This window comes from Ranitomeya imitator, chromosome 8 (genome assembly GCF_032444005.1).
Source record: "Ranitomeya imitator isolate aRanImi1 chromosome 8, aRanImi1.pri, whole genome shotgun sequence".
Taxonomy (NCBI): Eukaryota; Metazoa; Chordata; class Amphibia; order Anura; family Dendrobatidae; genus Ranitomeya; species Ranitomeya imitator.
Genome location: NC_091289.1, coordinates 189,006,572 through 189,033,190, shown reverse-complemented (window position 1 = coordinate 189,033,190; position 26,619 = coordinate 189,006,572). Strand labels below are relative to the sequence as shown.

General features: G+C 40.2%; 1 protein-coding gene across 6 annotated transcripts in view; it reads right to left on the bottom strand.

The window, feature by feature from the left end:
* DNAJC6 (DnaJ heat shock protein family (Hsp40) member C6) overlaps nucleotides 1-26,619 on the bottom strand; it is a 69,229-nt gene that overhangs the window by 5,295 nt on the left and 37,315 nt on the right. For all 6 annotated transcript variants that reach the window (XR_011315103.1, XR_011315104.1, XR_011315102.1 and 3 more), the window contains 17 exons: nucleotides 23,249-23,399; nucleotides 22,059-22,108; nucleotides 20,329-20,477; nucleotides 18,615-18,737; nucleotides 16,964-17,097; nucleotides 16,690-16,884; nucleotides 15,920-16,037; nucleotides 15,205-15,284; nucleotides 13,549-13,742; nucleotides 13,368-13,451; nucleotides 11,964-12,377; nucleotides 11,523-11,684; nucleotides 7,834-7,905; nucleotides 7,439-7,561; nucleotides 6,660-6,920; nucleotides 3,993-4,141; nucleotides 117-293 (listed from right to left, as the gene is read on the bottom strand). Coding sequence is in view for 3 of the 6 variants with exons in the window: in XM_069738205.1 (XP_069594306.1) it covers nucleotides 117-293; nucleotides 3,993-4,141; nucleotides 6,660-6,920; nucleotides 7,439-7,561; nucleotides 7,834-7,905; nucleotides 11,523-11,684; nucleotides 11,964-12,377; nucleotides 13,368-13,451; nucleotides 13,549-13,742; nucleotides 15,205-15,284; nucleotides 15,920-16,037; nucleotides 16,690-16,884; nucleotides 16,964-17,097; nucleotides 18,615-18,737; nucleotides 20,329-20,477; nucleotides 22,059-22,108; nucleotides 23,249-23,399 (2,636 nt within the window). In the remaining 3 variants the exon portion in view is untranslated. The remainder of the gene's footprint in view (nucleotides 1-116; nucleotides 294-3,992; nucleotides 4,142-6,659; nucleotides 6,921-7,438; nucleotides 7,562-7,833; nucleotides 7,906-11,522; nucleotides 11,685-11,963; nucleotides 12,378-13,367; nucleotides 13,452-13,548; nucleotides 13,743-15,204; nucleotides 15,285-15,919; nucleotides 16,038-16,689; nucleotides 16,885-16,963; nucleotides 17,098-18,614; nucleotides 18,738-20,328; nucleotides 20,478-22,058; nucleotides 22,109-23,248; nucleotides 23,400-26,619) is intronic.

The following is a 26,619-nucleotide window of genomic DNA, read 5'->3' as shown; positions in this document are numbered from 1 at the left end:
TTAAAAATTAAAGTTGTCCCCCCAAAAATAAGCTTCCCTTAACTATCTACAAGGAAAAATTGTTATGGCTCTTGGAATAAAGGGAAGAAAACATAATGAGAGTAGCTAGTACTTACTTTGTCTGGGTGAACCACTAACACAGCTTTCCGGTATACTTTTTTAACTTGTTCCGGGGTGACCAGATCTGCCATGCTGATTGGTTTCCACTTGGTTTCCCCTGCCCAAAGCACAGTGTGCATGGTAGAGAGCAACGCTCGGATGTTTCGCTCTTTACCTTCAATCCAGTCTAAGATCTGCAATAGAAAATGGAATTTTATATTACAATTCTCAAGGAATATGGCATCACCGTCCCACCAGGGGTGTAAATAAAAATCATGGGGCCCCATAGCTGAAGTTCTAATTGTCCCCTCCCCTCCCAAACAAGAAAAAATATTTGTCGGGGTCACAAAAGAGCATATGTCACAACTTTGTAGCCTCTGCAAAGTAATTTTACTCGTACTGAAGCCCTAGAGTCCCCCATCATTGAACCCATAAAGTATGATGCCAACAAAAGTGTCACACAAACACTGTATGATACCCCCACAGTGAATTCCTCCACACGCACAGTATGATTACCCTACTGTACCCCACCTCAACTCCCCTGGAAAAGTATGGTGACCCCAAAACAGTATGGTCCCCCAACTGGGATCCCCCCACACAGCCCTCCATGAAGTAAAATGGACCACATATTAATTCCACAGCCCTTTACATGTATATTGGAAATATCCCCTTTGTGGCTCACAATCTAGATACTCTTAGTATGTCTTTGGGGTGTGGGAGGAAACCGGAGTACCCAGAGGAAACCCACAAAGACACGGGAAGAACATGCAAACTCCTTGCATATGTTGTCCTTGGTGGGATTTGAACCCAGGACCTCAGCACTGCAAGGCTGAAGTGCTATCCCAGTAATAGTAGTAATAGTATAATGCACTCCCCATAGTCCTCTATATAGTATAATGCACTCCCCAGTCATTCATCTATAATCTATAAAGCACTCCCCAAAGTCCTCTATATAGTATAATGCACTCCCCACAGTCATTCATCTATATTCTATAAAGCACTCCCCATAGTCCTCCGTACAGGATAATGCACTCCCCAAAGTCATCCATATAGTATAATGCACTCCCCATAATCCCCCATATTGTATAATGAGCCTCATAGTCCTCCATATAGTATAATGGGCCCCGTAGTCTTTCATATAGTATAATGCACTCTGCATAGTCCTCAATATAGTATGATTCACTCCACATAGTCCTCAATACAGTACAATGCACTCCCCATAGTCATCTATATAGTATAATGCACTCCCCATAATCCTCCATATAGTATAATGGGCCTCATAGTCCTCCATATAGTATAATGCACTCTCCATTGTCCTCCATATAGTATAATGGGCCCCATAGTCTTTCATATAGTATAAGGCACTCTGCATAGTCCTCCAAACAGTACAATGCACTCGCCATAGTCATCCGCATAGTATAATGCACTCCCCATAGTCCTCCATATAGTATAATGGGCCCGTAGTCTTTCATATAGTATAATGCACTCTGCATAGTCCTCTATATAGTATAATGCACTCCACATAGTCATCCATGCAGTACAATGCACTCCCCATAGTAATCCATATAGTACAATGCACTCCCCATTGTCCTCCATATAGTATAATGAGCCTCATAGTCTTTCATATAGTATAATGTACTCTGCATAGTCCTCCAAACATTACAATGCACTCACCATAGTCATCCACATAGTATAATGCATTCCCCATAGTCCTCCATGTAGTATAGTGCACTCCTCATAGTCCTACATATCGTTTAATGGGCCCCATAGTCTTTCTTATAGTATAATGCACTCACTGATTTAAAAAAAAAAAAAATACTCACCTCTCCTCCCTGTTTCCGTCTTTGCATAGTGTGATCTGAAGTGCCGCACATCTGAGTGCAGCAGGCATAGTGATGTCATTCCATAGTGACGTAGTGACCTCATTGCATAGCATGTGGGGACATCATTTCGGCCACTGAGCTGAGACATCAGATGCTGAGGAAGAATGATGAAGGAGGAAGCATCAGTTGACGCTCCCTCTTTCATCATTGCTATCAACTGTATTGGCATCCAGGCTGCCTTTGGCGGTACACAATTGCATCCCACTATGACACACAGAACTGCGGCTCATTAATCTGAGAAGGAGCTGGGCAGACCAGGCCAGAAATATTAGGTATGAACTGTGTTTATGGATAAGTATATGGAAAGAATGAATGTGGAATGAAATAAGAAAAGTTGCATAAAAAAAGAACATCAGGAACTAGAAGAATGTGAAAAGGTGCTAGAAGTTCACTTCTGTTTTTAGCACATTAATCGAAAGGAATTCATACCCAAAGTGATTGTCCGGTAAAAACAAGTTATCAACTACCCACAGATAGGTGATAACTGATAGATTTTGGGGATCTTACCGCACTGCTGAGACCAGCATTGATCAACATAACTGGGCACTTTTATTCCTTTTACAATAAAACAGCAGTGCATAGATCCAACTCTAGCTCCATTTATTTCCTATGGGGCTGCTGAGTGCTGCGCTCGGCTTTTTCTGGCAGCTCCAGCAGTCTGGAATATGCACAGATCCATGCTTAGGCCGGGAACACACATGTGACAAATACGTCTGAGTCTCGCATGGTAATACCCGGCATTGCCACCGTCACTCAGGAGCGGAGCGTCGGCCGCATAGCAATACATGCGGCCGCACGCTCCACTCCTGAGTGACGGCGGGAATGCCGGGTATTACCATGCGAGACTCGGACGTATTTCTCGCATGTGTGATCCTTGCCTAATGAGGATAAAAGTGCCCCATTGAGGATAAAATTTCCCCGTCCTGCTGATCCCAGTGGTCAGACTCCCACGATCAATAAGTATCCTGTGAGTATGAGTTGTTTTCACCAGACAAGTCCTTTAGATTTTCCAATACTTCTCACTCTCCCAATACTTTTGCTACTTATTTTTAACTGCATCAGGGTTCAGAAACCAAATAACATGTTCATTCTTCAGATTACTTCTGCTAGGAAGCCGCTTGCCACTATAATGGAAAGTAAAGAAAAAGACACCGGCAGTTTCCTGAAGTGGCTCTGAACAGAAAAACTTGGTGGCCCAAAAAAGACATCATATGCATATACCCTTTATTGGAATGTGCCTAATTTGGAGGTTTACTTTAGGATCGGCTTCAAAGAAGTAGTATGCACTTTTTCCAGCCAGTGTTTTTCAAAACATCTTAAGTAAAAAAGACTCTCAAAACTTCATATGAACAGGAAAGTGTATGTCCCAAATAGGAAGAGTTTTCCAAGCAGCCTTTGTGTATGTGCACAATGAGGCTTCTTGCTGAGTTTTTTGAGCGGAAACTAGGAAAAAATGTTTTTGAAGAGTTTTGCATTTTTGAGGAGGATTTAGCGAGTTTCCACTACAAATTCTCCACGAAAGCTCTGTGTCCATATACTGTTAAGAAGGATTTTGAGGAGGATCCACTCCGAAAAGAAAAATCCTCAAAAAACTGTATGAACATAACCTTAGGGGATTTTAATCTACGATCCTCTGATGAATGGGCTTCACAGGAGAACTAAGATGACAGTCATGGTGGCCTTCAGTGGGGTGGCTGACAGCAGTATGTAAGTGGTTAAACAGCAGGGATCAGAGCAAGCTGCCAGGTAGCATGGGTGCTCACACTGACTCATACATGGGGGTCCAATGTAGGACGTATTGTTACTTCCTATGTTGGAAAAGGGTTTAAATTAAAAAAAATAGCCTTTTAAGGAACAATTAGTCAAAAGGTTGGGATTTCTTATTTCAGGACTACAAAAATTATCTGAACTCCAGAGAGGATAGAAATGGTGCAGCTAGCTCTCGTGGAAGAATCTGAGACTGAGAATTCTGATGCATTTTCATTAGTAAATCTGCCCCACTCTTCTCACCTTTAATTTTTCAGGATCCATTTCTTTTGACATTTCTTCTTTCCTCATTTCAGCAATAGTTCTTGGTCCTTTCCTCTCCTTGTGTGCATTGAACCCTTGACTAGAGAGCAAATCTTCAAAGTTGTCAGCTGAAGCCTTCGGTTTCACATCTTAAATAACAAGAATATCAGAGTATAATAACTAGTATATCTAGTAATAACTTGTAAGGCTATGTGCATACGTTGTGGATTGGGGTGCAGAATTTTCCGCACAAAATCCGCATCTCCTGGCAGAAAACGCAGGTGTGAATTTGCCGCGGATTTTATGTGCATTTTGTTGCGGAATTGATGCGGATTTTCTGAGTTTTTTACCCCTGCAGATTTCTATAATGGAAGGGGTCAGAAACGCTGCAGTTCAGCACAAAAGAAGTAGCATGCTACTTCTTTTGATCCACAGCGGTTTCATGTGGATTTTTCCGCACCATTAGCACAGCTTTTTTTTTTCCAATTGATTTACATTGTACTGTAAATCACTGTGCAGAACTGCAGCGCTTCTGCGTGGAAAAATCCGCTGCGGATCCGAACTAATTCCGCATCATGTGCACACAGCCTAAATACAACGCAAGGCAATAGTTTTGTATAAGGTGGCGACAATGTATTACATTTCACTAAATGTATTAAAATGACGCATGCAGTGTGACACATGGAACACTTCTGGTTATTCAACTTAAGCTTGACAGACTTTACACCAGTATTTTGGGCCAAATAAAGCGTGCATAACATTAATTAATATACGGTACTACTTTTTAGGCTTTTGTAAGCCATAGCTCTTTTTCAGAACACTTCCAAAAACTGCCAAAGTAGGTGCAAAATACGAGAAAAATGCATAATTGTATAAATACAACAATTATGTGACTCCCTGATAACTGCAGTGCAGCGCCAGGAGCCAAAATGCTGCACGTGTGAACAGTAGATAGAGCTTTATTGTGTAATGTCCTGCAGCTTTCTAATCTTCTAAGGCTACTTTCACACTGGCGTTTTTTTCAATACGTCGCAATGCGTAGTTTAGGGGAAAAAACGCATCCTGCAAAGTTGTTTGCAGGATGCGTTTTTGCCCCATAGATTAACATTAGCGACGCATTGCGACGCATTGACACACATTGCAACCGCCGTGCGACGGTTGCGCCGTGTTGTGGCGGACCGCCGGGAGCAAAAAACGTTACATGTAACGTTTTTTGCTGCCGACGGACCGCTTTTTCCGACCGCGCATGCGCGGCCGGAACTCCGCCCCCACCTCCCCGCACCTTACAATGGGGCAGCGGATGCGCAGGAAAAATGCATCCGCTGCCTCCGTTTCACTGCTAGCGTCGGAACCTCGGCCCGACGCACTGCGACGGGCCGAGTCCGATGCTAGTGTGAAAGTAGCCTTAGTGTCTCAATTTTAAACCATTTTCAATACTTGCTATTAATGAAAAGGCAAATTATTATTTTTTACATACAAAGGCTGAAAAACTATCCAGACTCAATGCAGTACTTTTTAGAGCTGAAGGTTGCTTCCGGTGTTGCTAGACAATCCTTTTCCTTTTAGTTCCCTTTAGACCTGATTCACACGTTCAGTATTTAAACACATGAAAAAATGGTACTAGTATATTCTGTGTTTTGGGATTAGTGTGTCTTTGTTTTTACCATCAGTGTTTTTTAAGGATGTGTAAACAAAATAAATAAATTACAAAGCTTCGCTTATACTATGCAATGCTAAACACGGACAGCACATATGGCAGCCATGGATAGAATGGAATTAGATTTGTGGGGAGGATGCATAATGTTATAGATGATGTTCATACTATATAATTGTATTTGGATTGGGGAAGGCACTAGGGGGGTCTCGAAGGGGGGGGGGGGGTTTGTTCATAATAATATATGATTATATGTGAATAATAGCTTGATGTCATGTTATAATTGTTTTCCTTAATAAAAATTTATCTATTTAAAAAAACACGGACAGCACATAGATGGCACACGAAGCCCGCCGGATCCCTCGTCTTTTTGGGCACATGACTACTGATTTTATCAGCTGTCATGTGTGCCTAACAGCTGCAGGTGGAATCTCGATCCACCCGTGGCTGTTAAAATGTTGAATACCGCTGTTAATCTCTGACACCGGCATTTAACATGAGCACGCCGGAAGCACGTCATTAACCACGCTCATCGGCACCCCTGTAACATGATCGCAGGGCGCCAATGGGTTGACATTACATCCGGGGGTTGGCGTAGCCAGTGTTCATAGTAGATGAGCATTTCTGTAGCACAAGCAATCAGAAGATCACAGGTTCAAGTCCTAAGGAGACCACTGAAGCAAGTAAAAAGTTTAAATAAAATATAAAAAAAAAATGTAAATACTTTTGTGCCCAAAAATGATAAAAGTATTCTCGGAGTGATACCTTTATTGGCTAACCACAAAAAATATATTTGCAAACTTTCAGAGCACAGGGTCTCCTTCAGGCGGGTTAACAAATTAATACTTTTGGACATAAAAGTATTTAAATGGATTTTCTGACTCACACAGTGCCAATAGCAGTACCTTGTTTGGGGAATTGAGGACCACAATATCATGCCTTTCTTCAGGTTGTAGAATGGGTGTGCTTTAGGTATGTAAAATAACCATAAATATTCTGTAAAACAGCCTTACCAGAGCTGGCGGCACTCTTTCCCCTATCGTTCTGGCCGCTGTTCACTACGGAGAAGCTGATATTGTAGTTGGGTCTGTTTTGCGGTGACGAGTGTGGGACATTTTGTTGAGGTTTGGAATGTGGTTGCCAGGAATATCCAGAATTCGGCTGCCAGCTGCCCCCTGCATGCTGTGGAGATGGCTTCTGGGGTGATCCTACAGGAGGAAATCCCCCGCCGCTACCGGTTGGGGTTGTTGGCTTACTTGCAAATGCAGAACCACCTGTATCAAGACAGTTACAAACATATGATGAGTGACAAGAAGGAGAACCAATACATCATTACTGATAGTGTCTGATAACTTTATGTGACTATAATGTGAGTTATTTGCTGGCAGGAATTGGTTGCAAAAAATGTACATATCTTCTAAAGATCATTTGCCTTATAATAAAACATATAATAAAAAATAAAATACCAGTATTTTTATGACCTTTAGTCATGTTGTTAAAAAATGCAGCTTATCAGCTTAAAAAAAGCTGTAAGATAACCAATATGGCTCCATTAAAGCTTCTAGTGGGGTTATTATCTAGATAAAGAGAAAATACATCTTTACAAGAAGACATGATCTGGAAAGATGGATCACAGTCCTCTCAGAAGCTGGAATAAAGGCCAAAATCAGCTGTAACTAGAAAATGGCTGACTAAAACTTTTAATGACTTGCCAAAATGTTTGGGGTTTTTTCTTTTGCGAGCGTTTTGCTTTTGCAGACCATACTAATACGATATAGAGTCATAATATTACCAGCAAGATTTGCACCCAGAGCTCCAAGGTCAGCAAATGGATCTAGAGTCTGCGGCTTGGTATGGTGCTGCGGGGATCCCGTTGGACTGGTAGCAGCCGATCGACTCCCTACTCCTAATCCACCTTCAGGAAATAAATCATCAATGCGAAATTGTCTTAGGCTTCATTCAGACAGCCACTGTTTTCTCATACATGCTAAAAAGCAAACTGATTTTCATCTGTTTTTGGGGGGTCAAATTTTTATCACTGTTTGGTCAGTGAGTCTGTTTTTACCATCAGTAATTTAGTCGATTAAAACATAAAAGTGAAAAAAAAAATCACAATGCTTCGCCTTGTCATTACAATGTTAAAAAAAATCATAACTTTAAAGGAAAACTGTGGAAACCACACTTTACCTTGTGCTGGGGAACCCCAGTCCCATGTTGATGATGATGATATGTCAGGCTGGATAGATACAGATGGTGGGGCTGGAAAGAATACAAAAGACATAATTAAATAGGGTCTTCCGGTTAAAGAATAGGAATTTCCTATGTAAACTATCTATATAAGGGGTGCACCTTAAAAGGGGTTTTATATGTGTAACTATCTGCTGTAATTTTCCACTGCATCAGACCTATCGCTCCATTTTGCAACGTGGAAAAAAGTACCCTGCTGAGGATAAAAATTCCCCATTTTGCTTATTGATGAGAGTCTAAATGGTAGGACCCCTTCCGATCAGTAATTTATCACCTAGTCGACAAATATACATTACGGTAATTTCTTTTAGCCTGTCAATCCCTTTTATATACAGTAGACACAAATGGAATACATATAGACAAAGTAATCCCAGAGAAAAAAAACCCTGTTAAGTCTGGTTAATGCCTTCAGAAAGCCCACATCTATAACAACATGGCATGGGTAGGAGCATTAGGGTATGTGCACAAGTTGTGTTTTTGTCATGTTTTTTTCTTTATTCAGAAAACCTGAAGGATTTCCTAGTACCAGCAAAGTGAATGAGATTCATGATGACTTATGCACAATTTGCTTATTTTTTTCAAACCAGATTAAAATTTCCATCATTTTTGCAGCAGGTTTCACCTATACTAATGAGTGGGGAAAAATCCGCAACAAAAACACACGTATTTTACTCAAAGAGTTTTTACTGCTAACACATTGGGATTTGCAGCCAAATTTTTAGTTGCTGAACGTATGCACAGCCTCTTACTCTGAGCACCTACCCTCTTGTTTTTTCCTTCAATTTTGCTCTGATTATGAATTAGTCCACAGAGCCCTGAAGAGAAAGGGACACAACTATCCAATGCAAACAGCCCCCTACTTATCAGGTTCCGCTATTGCTGCCTTCCATAGCTGCTTCTTGGTGATGGTTTCTAATTTTTTATTTAAAGGGAATCTGTCACCCATGCCCTGGGACATATATGACCTATTAATTGTTAAACTAATTGTTAATTAGAATTGTTAAACTAGTACTACCTGTATGTCTCATATTTGTGGTCTTCTTGTTGAGAACTCATATTTTATTTCTATACGGTAATGATTTCTTCCAGGCTCAGGGGCTTGTGGTGCCTGGAAGAAATCTCTGCCCCCTGTCTTTATTATCATACCACCCCCCTCATCAGCGTCACAGTATCTGGTGACATGTAACGGTGGCCCCAGAATCCTGCGACTGCGTCCTGCAATAGCGTACCTTTCCTCCCTTCTATGGGCATTGGCTTCATCGTTCTTCTGTGCAAGCGATGGCGAGTCATTGCTGCTTCCGTTGCAGTGACGTCCGGTGTGTGCGGAGATAAGGTGCTCTTCCCACCATGCATACAGGTGACAGGGATATCAGAAACTGTATGGTTCCTAACTATGCAGGGAGGAAGGAAGTGGGGAAAGCATCTTATCGCCGCACACGCGGCACCTGTGCAGAACGCTGAAGCCAATGCTCATATGAAGGCGGAATAGCTATTGTACAATTGCATGGCGCAGGAGCAGAATTCTGGGGCTGCTATTACGCATCACATGGCAATGTGACGCTGATGGGATGATAATAAAGACATAAGGCAGAGATTTTTCCAGGCACGATCTGTAGCCTGTAAGAGATCATTATCATACAGAAATAAAATACTATTTCGCAACAAGACTGGAGCTATGATGCATACAGTTAGGACTAGTTCAACATTTGTATCACCTGTATGCCCATATTAATAGCTTATGTACCTCCCAGGGGGTGACAGATTCCCTTTAATGTCACTATCCATAAGAATGTTCAGAAATCATCTACCGGAGGAGAGTTAATAAGATGATATTTCTTGTTTTCTGTAGCCCGCCTGTCGACCTTGCTGTATAGACTGGGAAAAGGCTCAAGGCAAGGACGATTTAACGTCAGATCTATTGTACTGCGGGAGGCATAGCTAAAGCAGGATATTAAGACTATACCCAGGAATAAGGCTTGGTATACAGCTCTCCTGTCGCTACCTGGTCACTTGGGAAGGAGCAATACTACATCACTTGCAGGAGACACAATGCAAGGAGTTGCACAGGTCTCCAATCTGGCTGCCACAAGGTTTTTTTCTATATATAAACAGTGGTGTGAAAAAGTGTTTGCCCCCTTCCTGATTTCCTCTTCTTTTGCATGTTTGTCACACTTAAATGTTTCAGATCACCAAACAAATGTGAATATTATTATTATAATATTATTATAATATTATTGTTATTTGCTCAAGATTAATGTATTTGTCTATTTTTGCCCGTATTCACATGTAAAGCGCCATGGAATAAATGGCGCTATAAAAATGTATAATAATAATAATATTAGATAAAGTTAACACAAAATGGAGTTTACAAATGAAGGCCTTCATTATTAAGGGAATAACAAATCCAAACCTACAGGGCCCTGTATGAAAAAGTGATTGCCTCCTAAACCTAATCACTGGTTGGGTCACCCTTCGCAGCAACAACTGTAATCAAGCGATTGCGATAACTGGCAGTCTTTTACAACGCTCTGGGGGAATTTTGTCCCACTCATCTTTCCAGAATTGTTGTAATTCAGTCACATTAATGAGCTTCCAAACATGAACTGCCTTTTTAAGGTCATGCCACAGCATTGGATTAAGGTCAGGACTTTGACTAGGCCACTCCAAAGTCTAAATTTTGTTTTTCTTAAGCCATTCAGTGGTGGACTTGCTGGTGTGTTTTGGATCATTGTCCTGCTGCATAACACAAATGTGCTTCAGCTTGAGGTCACGAACAGATGACCGGACATTCTCTTTCAGGATTTTTTGGTAAACAGCAGAATTCATGGTTCCATTTACCACAGCAGTCTTACAAGTCCTGAAGCAGCAAAACAGCCCCAGACCATCACACTACCACCACCATATTTTACTGTTGGTATGATGTTCCTATTCTGAAATGCTGTGTTTCTTCTATGCCAGATGTAATGGGACATACATCTTTCAAAAAGTTCAATGTTTGTCTCATCAAACCACAGAGTATTCTCCCAAAAGTCTTGGGGATCATAACGATGTTTTCTGCAAAACTGAAACGAGCCTTTATGTTCTTATTGCTTAGCAGTGGTTTTCATCTTGGAACTCTGCCATGCAGGCCATTTTTGCAAAGTCTCTTTATTAAGGTGGAGTCATGAACACTGACTTGAGAACAGGTGTGGCAGTAATCAGGCCTGTGTGTGGCTATGGAATTTGAACTCAGCTTCACAAAAATGTGATAAACCACAGTTACTTTATGTTTTAAGGGTAGAGGGGCAATCACTTTTTTCACACAGGGCCCTGTAGGTTTGGATTTGTTTTCCATTAATAATAAAGACATTCATTTATAAACTGCGTTTTGTGATTACTTGTGTTATCTTTGTCTAATATTTACATTTGTTTGCTGATCGGAAACGTTTAAGTGTGACAAACGTGTAAAAGAATAGGAAATCGGGAAGGGGGCAAACACTTTCACACATGTTTGTATGTGTGTGTAATTATAAAGACCCACATTAATTAGAAAAAAAAAATTAGATATTCCTTTTATATTACAAATATAATTTTTCATATTTTTACGTACTAGTCACCTTCTTATTTTTTAAATTAAAATTATGTCTTACCCATGTTAAAAGGATCAGCATGGCCTCCTGGGGTGGGAGAGGGGGATGGACTCCTTGTAGCTTGCAGAAACGTGTCTCCGGAGGTGTTGTTGGACGCACTCAGGAAGGAGCCAAGTAAGTCCGGCTGTTTAGGGCTTGATCCAAATGGGTCAAAGCTGGAAGCTGAGAACGGTAAAGAAGATATTTCTTAAGTTCCATTTACAATACTCTGATTCTGTTAAGGGTTCTATCCACTTTACAATAAATATGGCCGGAGAGATCATCCTCAATGACTATTGTAATGTTTATATGGCTACAATTATCCATTCTAACCTAGGGAAATTGAGCACATAAAATAATGGGCTTTTACAGGATTAGGAGATGACAGCATAGAGCAGAGAGCAATCTAACACAGCCACGTACAAACCTACACAAACCAAGAAAATAGCAAGTTCATTGTACCTTCCCCTACTCTCGGAGACTGCGATGGAGAGGGTGATGCAGCAGATCGCCGTGGTGTTGAGTGAGCAGATCCTACTCCTCCTGTCTGAAACATGGCATCTCCAGGTGCCTGAGCTGCCCCAAAAAGGTCACTGAGGAGGTCGGAGTTAGAAGGGGGTGGTTTGGGCTGAGATGGAGCTGTATTTACCGAACTTCCACCTAAGCAGAGTAGATCAGCATCTTCTGGAGGAGCTGAAGGAGCCGGAGGGTCGATCTTTTTGTGTTTGGGGGTTCCATGGTGCTTTTCGCCACTGGTGTTGCTATGCTGACTAGAGAGGGACAGAAGTTCATCATCTGATTGCTCACTCTCTTCATGGACCAAGGCAGCCCGATCATCTGAGGCTGGATGAGAGCCGGCCTTGTCTGACTTCTGGTCTGAGGTATCAACACAGAAGAGCATACAGAAAATTCACTGATCCGAGATCATCGTCACATTTACATTTTTTTTTAGAAATTTCTCTAAACAAACAAAAAAAATCCAATACTTCGGAAAGTAGCCAGAATTAAACAAGAGCAAATTTGGCCAGCGACAGCTCCTCCATAGGTTATGTTCACACGCTGCGCTTTTTTTGCTGTGTTTTTTTTAATGCAAATTAAAAGCTAATGTTACAGTACCAGCAAAGGCTTTGAGGTTTCAGAAATCTCATGGACACAATTGTTTTCTTTATCCTGACTGAATTTGAAAACTGCAGCAGGTCAATTCTTTCAGCGTTTTTGCAGTGTTTTTTTTTTTTTTCAGAAAGCAATGAGAAAGTGAAAAAACAATGAAATACAAACAAGCAAACTGCATTTTTGCTGCTTTTTTCTTGAATAAAACTAACTTTATTAAATAGTGACACATCTACTCCACACCAAAAAAAGCTGCCAAAACGCAGCAAACCCTGCTTTTTGTAAGCAGGTTCTTTACTGCCAAGAGAACTGGTTTTGCCTGCAGAAAACAACGCAGCAAAAATGCAATGTGGGAACATAGCTTTAAAGGGGATGGGTCATCAGGAAATTACCTATTGTTTAATCCAGGTTTCGGTGTTAAATGTTGGGGGGGGGGGGGGTTGTTGGCAATGTTTATTTTTTCAGTATCACAATCTTTGATAAGGAAAGAACTGAAAACTCTGTATCAAAAATACTGAAATAATTGCAAGAGTGGTAATTTGTTTTGTTTGTTTTTTTTCATAAATATCGTGATATGAAAAAAGTCAAATTGGCAATCTTGGGTTAAAAATAAATGTAACACAAAATCCTGATTTAAACAACAAGTCATTTTCTGGCTTTCTTTTAAAGGTAAGGATCATTATATTATATCAGGACATGATTCTGGTGGATTTTATGCTCATGACGGTAAAGCAGAATATTTGATGCAGATTGTACCTTGCCAGCTCAAGGAAGAAAAGAAAGCTCCCTGGCCAGCATTCCTGATATTGTCTTGATGTTGCTCTACGGGAGGAGGTCTGCCTGTTTCAGACAAAGACGTAGGATAAGTTACGGTAGCTTCTTCATATGAGACAGAAGTAGCTTCGTTTGCTAGCACTGTCTCTGCTCCACTGCTTACCTGCCACAGCCACTGCGTCCTGCTGCTCCTGCTGCGACGAGAACAGGATACTGGGGTTCACATCTTTAGATACAAAATTCTCCCAAGGAGGGGTGAGGTCAGTCTGTCTGTCGGTGGCTTCAATCTCAATGTCCAAGGTGACATAAAACAGCTGAGGGTATTTGTCTGGTGAGTCACAAGCATCAAGTTCTGGCCTACAAAGTTGTATCAGGAAAAAGAAAAATTAATCATTAAAAAAAAAAGATGCATTAAATATTCTGAGCTGTAACACGTGTACATGTCAGTTGTTACTACCAGGGTCCTGCAGCTGGAATGAATTGTCTCTACTGGTAAAAGGGGCATCCAATGACTAGCACATATAAGAAGTGGTGCAGTGGGGTTGTAACAGGGTGCTCAGTCCTGCCCTGCTTTCCTCTCTATGGACATCGAAATGGGAAGCAGAAGTAGCTTCTGAATGTGAAAGTGCTCAGCGTGTCTGCCAGGAATATGATGGACTTAAACTTCGTGATCTTCTAATGTAACCCCTTAATGACAGCCAATACGTCTTTTAACTGACCTGAGATATAATAGAATAGCCTCCCCATACAGGTGACAATCCAGCATCTGTCGGCTGTACACTATAGCTGACAACTTGCTGTATCAGCCACGATCAGTGTTTGCCCCGTCCAAATCTGTTTAGCCCCATAGATGCTGCTGTCAATAGTGACTACATCATTATATATGGTTAACAGAGTGTGGGGGCTTCCTCTTTATCCAAATTGGTGCCCTCAAATCCTGATTTTGTGGTCCTGATGTTTGCAATGGCAATTCACGACCAAATAGTGGCCTTAGAGTCTGCCGGCTGTAGTATTCTGTTCAGAAGTTTGAGGAATTTAGGTGGTAATAATACACATTTTCATTTCTGTCATACCACTTTGCATTAATTCCTGTAAAGCACCTGAAGGGTTAATAAACTACCTGACAGCAGTTTTCAATATGTCAGGGGGTGCTGTTTTTAAAATGATATCATGTTTGGGGGTTTCCCAATATTTGAGACCCCTAAAGTCACTTCAAACACGGATAAGTCCCTAAAAAAAATTTTTTTGTAAATTTCCTTGAAAAAAATGAAAAATTGGTGCTACATTTTTAAACCTCCTAAAATGCTAACAAAATAAAATAACATTTTACAAATGGTGCTGATGTATAGCCGACATGTGGGAAACGCTATTTATTAATGGTTTGCTGTGGTATGACCATCTGGATTAAAGGGATAATCATTAAAATTTTGAAAATTGCTAATTTTTTACAATTTTTCTCAAATGTTTGATATTTTTCATAAATAAACACAAAACATATTGACCTAAATTTACCATTATCATAAAGTATAATGTATAACGAAAAAACAATCTCAAAATCACTGGGATTTGTTGAAGCATTGCAGAGTTATTACCACATAAAGTGACACTAGTCAGATTTTAAAAATTTGGCTCCGTCACTAAGGGGGTAATGTTGCTGGCATCTAGGCCGAGAAGAAGACCACAAGATCCATGAGAAATAATGCTATATCCAGACCTGCATATACAGCAGCGCTCCTGCATTACCACTCTCCTTTTTGAGCAGATATGTATACACCCCTATGTCACACCATTACTGAACCTTTTGTAACTTCATACTTACTTTGTAAATTTTAACACTGTTGTCCCGAGTGCTATAAATCCAGTATGAAATTGTATCTGCAATATCTGAGTATTTGTCATCTGGAATGAAAAAAATTATAATATACAATAACAAATCTACTTTTAAGAAAAACTGAGCTCCCAACACTATAAAGATATATTTAAAAAAATAATTGGAACAAAAATTTTTGAGCCTAAAATGATATTTTTGTAAAAGATGGAGATTCAAATTATATAGGATTGTACTGTGAAAAACGACTTGTGATCTACAGGCTAAAGAAACACAGCTCCCGAGACCTGTGTCTCAATGACAGAGGAGCTGTATTGTAAGCACACAAACCTCAGTGAGCTGAGGAGAATGTCTGTGACAGGAGAAGAAGTAAATCTTCTCTCCAGCTGACTGCACATGGAGGACCAAGGCTGAAAAGAAAACTTTGTGCTCAGTCATCTGAGAAGATTTATTTTCCCTTCTTCTCAGCTCACCAGAATGTGCTCTTAGAATACAGCTCTTCTGTCAGTTAGGACACAGGTTTCGGGAGCTTTGTTTCTTAAGACTGCAGCCCATCCTGACACTTTACTAGGATGAGCTACCGTTTAAATTACATGATGGGGGCCAATTTATTAAAATTTGGGAGAACTCCTTTAAGTTGCAAGATAAATAAGCTTCATGTAGTCAAAAAAGGCCAGATTACTTTATCTGGAACATTCAGTCCTACCTTCGCTTGTAGTCTTCCTCCAATTGTAGACCTCATATGATAAATGGAAACCACAACATCTCCATGGACCGTGACACCCAAAGGAAACACCACTTTTCCTTCCTGGACACGATACTCTCTAAAACATAAATGAAAAGAGTAAAAATGTAAAATTCTCATGCGTTTGCATAGCTTAAATTTACATATATTTTAGCTTAAAATATACACATAGCTAAATTTCTAGGGTCGCAGCCAACATAATTTTTAATGCAGTTCTTGATGTGATTTGAACATAAGACATGTTGTACAAGAAACTTTATCGATTAAATCAATTAAAGAAAATAAATCTTTCAGGGTCCTTGCATTGTGTTACACCTTCATCCATCCTTATGGTTACAGAACTGTAACATTGCCCCATAGTAGTCTATGGAGCCCTACTACAGCTCTGCATGACTCCGGTTCCATTTGGAAGCATAGAAAGTTTTTTTTTTTTTATGTAGCCTTTATTTGTGCAATGAATGCTACTTTGCCTTGAGTTATGGATCTCAATATCTGGACGTTTATTATTCCACTAGGTGCAACAGAAACTTTTATAACATATGAATGCAGCTTCTTTACTCTCACATATTGGCAATCTCTTCAAGTAAACAGCTTTTACACTGTACAGAGAGTGTCAAAAGTGGTGCTCTGTGTGCAAATGCCACTCCCTCCCCCATTAAGGAATGAATAAAAACAGCTCCGCATCTTCCTGAAAACCAAAGACAAGAGAAAAGGGTCATTGTATCACTCACTTCATTCTCTCATAGTCTTGAATTGTGCTGAAGATCCGCGTTTCCCCAATAAGAACTTCACAAAACGGCCGGCAGCCATTCCTCTGCTTGTTAAAGCACGGCACTGGGCTGATGGTGGCACTCTTGATGACAATAGGTTTACAGTGAGGATGCACAGGTTTGTCAGACACCAGGTCACAGATGTGCCCAATGTACCTGAACACAAATCATAGAGGAATCATTTCATTGCTTATTACTGAGTTGCTTTATTCTGGTGTAATGCAGGTGTTCTCACCTTCTGTGTGACGGCCACAGTCCTATTCCTGGGCGTTTCGCATTTAGCAGTTGGATTGCAGACACCGGATTGGTGAAAAGGTGACAAAAACAGAACATGGCGCTGACTAACACTGCAGATGCGGCACGGCCGTCCTGGTCAGACAACAAGCAAATAGTAAGCACTAAAAGCACTACGGATAGTATATACTGTATAGGTAGGTGCAGTTTTGACAATTTTATTTAGTCTGCAGAAAGTTGACTCACTTTTAAAACATATTACATTACTTATCCTGTACTGATCCTGAGTTACAGCCTGTATTACACTCCAGAGCTGCACTCACTATTCTGCTGGTGCAGTCACTGTGTACATACAGTACATTACTGATCCTGAGTTACATCCTGTACTACACTCCAGAACTGCACTTACTATTCTGCTGCTGCAGTCACTATGTACATACATTGCATTACTGATCCTGAGTTACCTCCTGTATTATACTCCAGAGCTGCACTTACTATTCTGCTGGTGCAGTCACTGTGTACATACATTGCATTACTGATCCTGAGTTACATCCTGTATTATACTCCAGAGCTGCACTCACTATTCTGCTGGTGCAGTCACTGTGTACATACATTACTGATCCTGAGTTACATCCTGCATTATACTCTAGAGCTGCAATCACTATTCTGCTGGTGCAGTCACTGTGTACATACATTACATTACTGATCCTGAGTTACATCCTGTATTATACCCTAGAGCTGCACTCACTATTCTGCTGGTGTAGTCACTGTGTACATACATTACATTACTGATCCTGAGTTACCTCCTGTATTATACTCCAGAGCTGCACTCACTATTCTGCTGGTGCAGTCACTGTGTACATACATTACATTACTGATCCTGAGTTACCTCCTGTATTATACTCCAGAGCTGCACTCACTATTCTGCTGGTGCAGTCACTGTGTACATACATTACACTACTGATCCTAAGTTACATCCTGTATTATACCCCAGAGCTGCACTCACTATTCTGCTGGTGTAGTCACTGTGTACATACATTACATTACTGATCCTGAGTTACATCCTGTATTATACTCCAGAGCTGCACTCACTATTCTGCTGCTGCACTCACTGTGTACATACATTACATTACTGATCCTGAGTTACATCCTGTATTATACCCCAGAGCTGCACTCACTATTCTGCTGGTGCAGTTACTGTGTACATACATTACACTACTGATCCTAAGTTACATCCTGTATTATACTCCGGAGCTGCATTCACTATTATGTAATCTTTTTGGAAACAGCAGGGTTGGCAATGCAGCTGTGAAGGAGAATGTCAATTATTTCAGTGGAAAATGCAGTTGTGGAACAACAGCTGCTCTACCTCAGACACAAATCATAGTATGGCTATGTCCAGGGACCATGTCTTTAGTAACATCATGCAGGTTTCTTGTTTTTCCTTAATTTTATCCACTTCTGATAGAATCTAGCTGGATAATGATAACCTATGGGCACATTGGACATATATACTGAATGAATCCCCCCCCCCCCCCACCGCTGCTGCCCCAGCATTAATAGCATCCTATGGGATATTTCATTCACATTGGCCAAAACTTTATATCTGTAGTACACTATTCTCTACGATGCAGCACTGAGCGATCCCTTACCATGCAGTGGATGACGCAGACATTTTTGGGGTTCTGCTGTAACCAGTTGTGCATGTTTTTGCAAACTGCAAATAAATTATGCAAACTGGGAGCTTGTCTTACTGGCCAACTGCATTCTGAGACCTGGAAAAAATAAGCACATATCAGACCCGACCCACACAGGACATCTAGAAGGATTTCTAAAATAACACTACACAAGAGTAATCGTGTACCCAACTCATTCCTACATGGAAACAAGAAGTTCAGTGATTCTTCAGAGATCAGAAGTGCCGAGAAGAATCACATGATACAACAACCTTTGGACAATCCCAGCTTATTAGTAGGGATAATTGACAATAAGCTGATCGCAAAGTTTCACCCTGTTGAGACCCCCAGCGATTAGTTGTTATTTATAGGGAAATCTAGTACTAAATATTTACCCCTCCTTTTCCTCTTCTGTTTTTTCTTCTTTCAAATGTCATAACTTTTTTTATTTTTCTTTTGTCATAGCCATATGCAGGCTTGTTTTGGGTGGGACGGCTTGTAGCACCATTATACTGTCATTCTCCTCCATAAACAGACCTTCCAGATTGGTGCAATGCCTCTGCACACAGCAAGGTACTGTTGCGGTGACAATAGTACCAAGCTTGTACAGTATTATGCATGGGTCCAATTTTCATTCATTTATTCTCCTGGTATGGTACAGTTTTACCATATAACATACTGAAAATGGGCAGAAAATTCCAAGTACAGTGAAAAGCTGAAAAAATCCCTCTATTGTTTTTTTGGGGGTTTCATTTTTACATAATTCATTGTGCAGTAGTAATAACCTGACAACGTGATTTCTCAAGTCAGTACGATTTTTATGAAGCATATATATATTTTAGAGGGTTAAAAAAAAATCTGGTTTGTGTCATCTAGTCTGAAACCTGTAACTATTTTATTCTCCCATCAATGGAATCATGTGAGGGTTATTTTGTGCCTTTTAAGCTGTAGTTTTTATTTATAATATTTTGAGTTATGTACAATGTTTCAATTACTTTTAATTTGGGGGGGAAACTACGACAGCCAAAAAATAGGCAATTCTGGCATTACCACCTTTGTTTATCTACAGCGTTCAATGGAATGGGATAAATATTTTTATCTTTAATCACTTCAGGCGATACAAAATATTTTACATTTCTTTATTTTTTAAAAATTTAGCTATTTACTTTTGGGGAAGAAGGGGATGATTTAGCACCACCATAAGATTGTAAAATAGACCAGTGCATGCTCAGTCATGCTAAGATTCTCCCCATAGTCTTTCACAATTTTTTTAACTTGCTTCTTAGCAACATAATGCTGGAAATGTAGTAGTATAGTCCATTGCTGTGGAGCTGCTGGCAGAATGATGAAAGTGTTATTATTTGTCTGTTCTTCTGGTGGGGTGGAACACTCCTCCAACTGTACCATACCAGGAGAATAAATGAATGAAAATTGGACCCATGCATAATACTGTACTAGCTTGGTACTACTGTCACCGCAACAGTACCTTGCTGTGTGCAGAGGCATTGCACCAATCTGGAAGGTCTGTTTATGGAGGAGAATGACAGTATAGATGCGCAGTTTATCAAAACTAAACTGTAGGGAGGAGCAATTACTGCAAGTAAAATTCACTGCACTTTCCAGTGGATCTGTAGAGGGGTTCCTGAATGGAAGACCACTACTGCTGTCAAATCAAATGACAATCACACACCCGATTATGGAACTTGGCACTGCGGTAAGACTTGGGTGACAAATTGAACACTGTATAATGGTCCAGATGTCTTGAATCCAGGAAGGAGCGAACATCTTCAATGTGGTTTCTGAATCCTAATTCCACACCTTCTGCCGGGAAGGACATGACTAGGAAAATCATAAAATGCTGCATTACTAAAGATTAGGCCAGAACAATAAATACACATAGAAAATGGAGCCCTACGTTCCATTGTATGATCAGTAAAGTGTATTTATGCTAAATTTATACAAAAACTATACTTGAGTCACTGTGTACATATTTCATATTACTTATCCTGTACCGATCCTGAGTTACATCCTGTATTATACTCCAGAGCTGCACTCACTATTCTGTTGGTGCAGTCACTGTGTACATACATTACATTACTGATCCTGAGTTACATCCTGTATTATACTCCAGAGCTGCACTCACTATTCTGCTGGTGTCGTCACTATGTACATACACTACATTACTGATCCTGAGTTATATCCTGTATTATACTCCAGAGCTGCACTCACTATTCTGCTGGTGTAGTCACTGTGTACATACATTACATTACTGATCCTGTACTGATCCTGAGTCACATCCTGTATTATACTCCAGAGCTGCACTCACTATTCTGCTGGTGCAGTCACTGTGTACATACATTACATTACTGATCCTGAGTTACATTATGTATTATACTCCAGAGCTGCACTCACTATTCTGCTGGTGCAGTCACTGTGTACATACATTACATTACTGATCCTGAGTTACATCCTGTATTATACTCCAGAGCTGCACTCACTATTCTGCTGGTGCAGTCACTGTGTACATACACTACATTACTGATCCTGAGTTACATCCTTTATTATACTCCACAGCTGCACTCACTATTCTGCTGGTGCAGTCACTGTGTACATACATTACATAACTGATCCTGAGTTACATTATGTATTATACTCCAGAGCTGCACTCACTATTCTGCTGGTGCAGTCACTGTGTACATACATTATATTACTGATCCTGAGTTACATCCTGGATTATACTCCAGAGCTGCACTCACTATTCTGCTGGTGGAAGTCACTGTGTACGTACATACCATTACTTATCCATTACTTATCCTGTATTGATCCTGAGTTACATCTTGTATTATACCCCAGAGCTGCACTCATTATTCTGCTGGTGCAGGATATACCTCAGGATCACTTACAAGATCAGTAATGTAATGTATGTACACAGTGACTCCATCAGCAGAATGGTGAGCGCAGCTCTAGAGTACAAGGGTATGTGCACATGTTGAGTTAAATTTCTGCACCATTTCTGCATTTCTTGGCAGGAAAAACGAAGCGTTTTTACCCCGCGTTTTTATAGATTTGAGTGAAGTCAAGAGAATTGACACGCTGCAGATTATTTTCTGCACCAAATCTGCAAGTCAACAATACTCAACGTGTGCATGACACTTCAGGTTTCTCATTTATTTTGCTGGCATCAGGTTTTGCTTCAGGTTTCGTCACTAATCCGCACAGAAAAAATGTGACAAAAACACACCAAATCTGCTACGTGTGCACATAGCCTAATACAGGATCGGGACAAGGTAAACGATGCAATATAAGTTCACAGAACTACTGAATCAAATATGTCAACAATAAATTGATGATCAAAAAATTCAATTTAAAAAAAACTGTACAGATGTGATTAGTTTGCAATGCAGAACAACAATTTCTTACCAATAATCCTTGAGGTAATGTATGAGATATCCAGCTCTCCTTTTGCATAACTGAAAAAAAAACCAAGAAAATGTCATAAATTGTAAATGCAAGAAATTCATAAAAACAAACATAACATAATGACTACGGTATGTTATTCCACTTCTTATCTCAACAATACTGATTACAAAAGTCATCTCTTTATCTATGCTGATTTTGTAAAGTTCTTGATGATTTAATAAACCTATATTACATATCACAACTTACAAGACCATTTATAACTTTAAACTGCTGTACAATTATCATAATCTACAATATGCCCGGGTTATACCAGCATGGTCTATATACTTGTATACAAGAAGTTCTAAAAGTTGTACATACAAGTGCTTCTCACAAAATTAGAATGTCATCAAAAAGTTAATTTATTTCAGCTCTTCAATACAAAAAGTGAAACTTATATATTATATAGCGTCATTATATAGCGTCATTACAAACAGAGTGATCTATTTCAAGTGTTTATTTCGGTTAATGTTGATGATTACGGCTTACAGCCAATGAAAACCTTAAAAGTCATTATCTCAGTAAATTAGAATAATTAACAAAAAACACTTGCAAATGCTTCCTAAGCATTTATAAAGGTCCCTTAGTCTGTTTCAGTAGCTCCACAATCATGGGGAAGACTGCTGAAGTGACAGATGTCCAGAAGGCGTCATTGACACACTCCGCAAGGAGGGGAAGCCACAAAAGGTCATTGCTAAAGAAGCCGACTGTTCACAGAGTGCTGTATCCAAGCATATTAATGGAAAGTTGAGTTGAAGGAAAAAGTATGTTAGAAAAAGGTGCACAAGCAACCGGGATAACCGCAGCCTTGAAAGGATTAAGAAAAGGCCATTCAGAAATGTGGGGGAGATTCACAAGGAGTGGACTGCTGCTGGAGTCATTGCTTCAAGAGACATCACACAGACGTCTCCAGGACATGGGCTACAAGTGTCACATTCCTTGTGTCAGCCACTCATGACCAATAAACAATGCCAGAGCTGATATAAATTAACTTTTTGATGTTATTCTAATTTTGTGAGAAGCACCTGTATATGATTATATACAGAAGATGCTCAGGTTATTCCAGCATTTTTCGTACCACAAATCCGCAAGAATATACCATCCTCTCGAATGTACAGAACTTTGCTTGCTATATGGATTTTAGAGCTTACCTGGCGACAGATTGCATTACTTTCGTAGATGTATCCTTCAATGTATCCTTCAGGTTGTCCTTAAAGTTACTGAACAGACGTCCTGCTCCCCCTTTGACCATGTCCAATAAGCCTCCTCCATAGTTGGACTCCAGGTCTGGTGACGAGGCACCTGAAAATACATGGAGGCAGGGGGTCAAGTAACTATTACAAATAAGCAAAACTTGATCGATATAAAAATCTGCAGGTTTTACATTTTAGGACTCATGAAATATATTTCCATTACCAAGCAATTGAAATTGACAAGCTCTGCTAGAAAATTTGCTGAGCACATTCAGAATAGACTCGGGATTCCCTCAAATAGTCCGATTTACTGAATACATTGCACTACCTAGGTTAATACGATTAATCCCCAATCCCCACAGTTTTAAGCGTGCCCTAAAAACTCATTTGTTCAGACTGGCCTACCGCCTCAGTGCATTAACCTAACGATCCCTGTGTGGCCTATTTATAATAAAAAAAAAAAAAGGTTCCTCGCATCATGTTCTCATACACTTTATGCAGTATTAGCCCTCTGTGTCTGTACTGCTACATACTTAGGCAGGTAACTGGTTCATGCAGCTTTACATGAACACCTGAGCCTTACACTATAGCTGGTCCGAATAACTAAAGCAATTGTTACCATCCACCTCTCGTGTCTCCCCTTTTCCCCATAGTTTGTAAGCTTGCGAGCAGGGCCCTCACTCCTCCTGGTATCTGTTTTGAACTGTATTTCTGTTATGCTGTAATGTCTATTGTCCGTACAAGTCCCCTCTATAATTTGTAAAGCGCTGCGGAATATGTTGGCGCTATATAAATAAAAATTATTATTATTAATACAACTTCTGTATTGCCGAACAAATATGCTGCAGAGCCGTGACACGTTGACGGCTCTGCCGACAATCAGTTAGCTCGGTGGCTCTGCCACTGTAGGCCGCATCAGCTGCTGATCACAATGATTGGCTGCAGCATGGCAAACAACAATGGACGCTGGGAGCAGTGGCAGAGAGTCAGCACTGGACCCAGGGAGCGTGAGTAAAACATTTTTTTTTATATAGCTACTTCAGCCTATGAAAAAAATGTTCTTTTGAAAGGGGACAACATGTTAAAAAAAATCCAAATTAAAATAAAAATGGCCTAATTCATTACTGCTTTTTGTAAAATTTCTGGTTTTGAGCCTTTTTTTGTTTGCACCAAATACATATTTTCTTTTGCACCTTTTTTATTTTCTATTTTAGTTGCAAAAATTGTCACACATGTACTCCAGTCTCCCCTAGAGTGCTTATATGTACACCAGAACTTTTTATTAATTTTTATGTCATTTTGAAAAAACAGGTGAATTCTTGCTGTAAAAAAAAGGCATGAAAAATGAATGAACTATGTGCGCCATTTTCATGAATTCAGCATAATAAATATCAGGTTAAACAAAGAAAAGAGGCTTTAAAATAATACACAAATGATAAATCAGGCCTGAAATTCTTATACTAAATTTAAACAAGTCTAACACCTTCTGAAACAAAAATTAATATACCTAACAGGTTTATTAAGAGAAATTTAAAAAAGGCTTAATATGCATTTTGAATAAAGTTTGCATTTTTACACCAATACTAACTTGGTTTAGATTGTGCATATATATTTGCAACACAGTCTAATATTTATGATTAATTAATGTGTCGAAAACGGCCGTCACTTTGAATAAAAAAGAAAAGGAAACAGATTTGATCTTGTTGATTTATGATACAACATTCATTAAGACGCATTTACATTATAAACGTGGTGCAAATCTTATGCGACAAAGTTCTGGGGCAATTTATGATTCGAAGCTGGGGTAAATGCAAAGGTAATGTACTATGAATTGTATTATTATTAATATTATTATTATTATACATTTATATAGCGCCATTTATTCCATGGTGCTTTACATGTGAAAAGGGGCAAAACTGTATGACCCTAATGACACAAACAATGAGAAGCAAAACTTTAGAATGAGCAGTCCTACTTACAAAAGCCCTACTTAGATCTTCCACTGGTATTTTATCATATTTGTTGGGAACCAAGCTCAGATTTTGACACACAGAAAGCTCCAAATCTCCTGCTTCACTTCAAACTTTATATAAAACTGGCAAACTGCAGCCACCACAAAGGGGGCTCCGTGCATACAGATGTATACAGCTACAAGTAAAATAAATATTTGGGCAGTGAACAACTTTTACTCTCTGTTCACATTTGCAACATGGTTTCCGTTTATAACAGAAACTGTGACATTGTGCCAAAAAAATCAATGCATGCAAATGTTATGGAATCTGCAGTGAAAAATCCTTCTACGCAGACTCGACTGCACACCATGAGTCGAGCAACATGAGAAGCAGTTCACTTCTGGGCTCCCTCTCATGAATATCAAAGACTGTCACTTTCAAACAGAGAACAAGTGTGATCAGGTGCATACTAAAGGTACCTTCACACATAACGATTTCGTTAACGATATCGTTGCTTTTTGTGACGTAGCAACGATATCGTTAACGATCTCGTTATGTGTGACAGCGACCAACGATCAGGCCCCTGCTGGGAGATCGTTGGTCGCTGGGAATGATCAGGACCTTTTTTTTGGTCGCTGATCACCAGCTGTCATCGCTGGATCGGCGTGTGTGACGCCGATCCAGCGATGTGTTCACTGGTAACCAGGGTAAATATCGGGTTACTAAGCGCAGGGCCGCGCTTAGTAACCCGATGTTTACCCTAGTTACCATTGTAAAAGTTAAAAAAAACAAACAGTACATACTCACATTCCGGTGTCTGTCACGTCCCCCGGCGTCAGCTTCACGCACTGACTGTGAGCGCCGGCCGGCCGTAAAGCAGAGCACAGCGGTGACGTCACCGCTGTGCCTTACGGCCGGCCGGCGCTGACACAGTGCAGGGAAGCTGACGCCGGGGGACGTGACAGACACCGGAATGTAAGTATGTAGTTTTTTTTTTTTTACTTTTACAATGGTAACCAGGGTAAACATCGGGTTACTAAGCGCGGCCCTGCGCTTAGTAACCCGATGTTTACCCTGGTTACCTGGGGACTTCGGCATCGTTGGTCGCTGGAGAGCTGTCTGTGTGACAGCTCTCCAGCGACCACACAACGACCTAAACAGCGACGCTGCAGCAATCGACATCCTTGTCTATATCGCTGCAGTGTCACTAAATGTGACAGTACCTTTAGAGTATCCACCTCCATATATAACTAACAAAGTTGCCCTCTGTAACGCTATAGCATGCAAATATGAAATTGGAATGGCATTACTGCTCTAGAAAATAGGGGGGGAAAAAAGATATTTAGTGCATAAATTGACTAATTCATGTGTGCACAG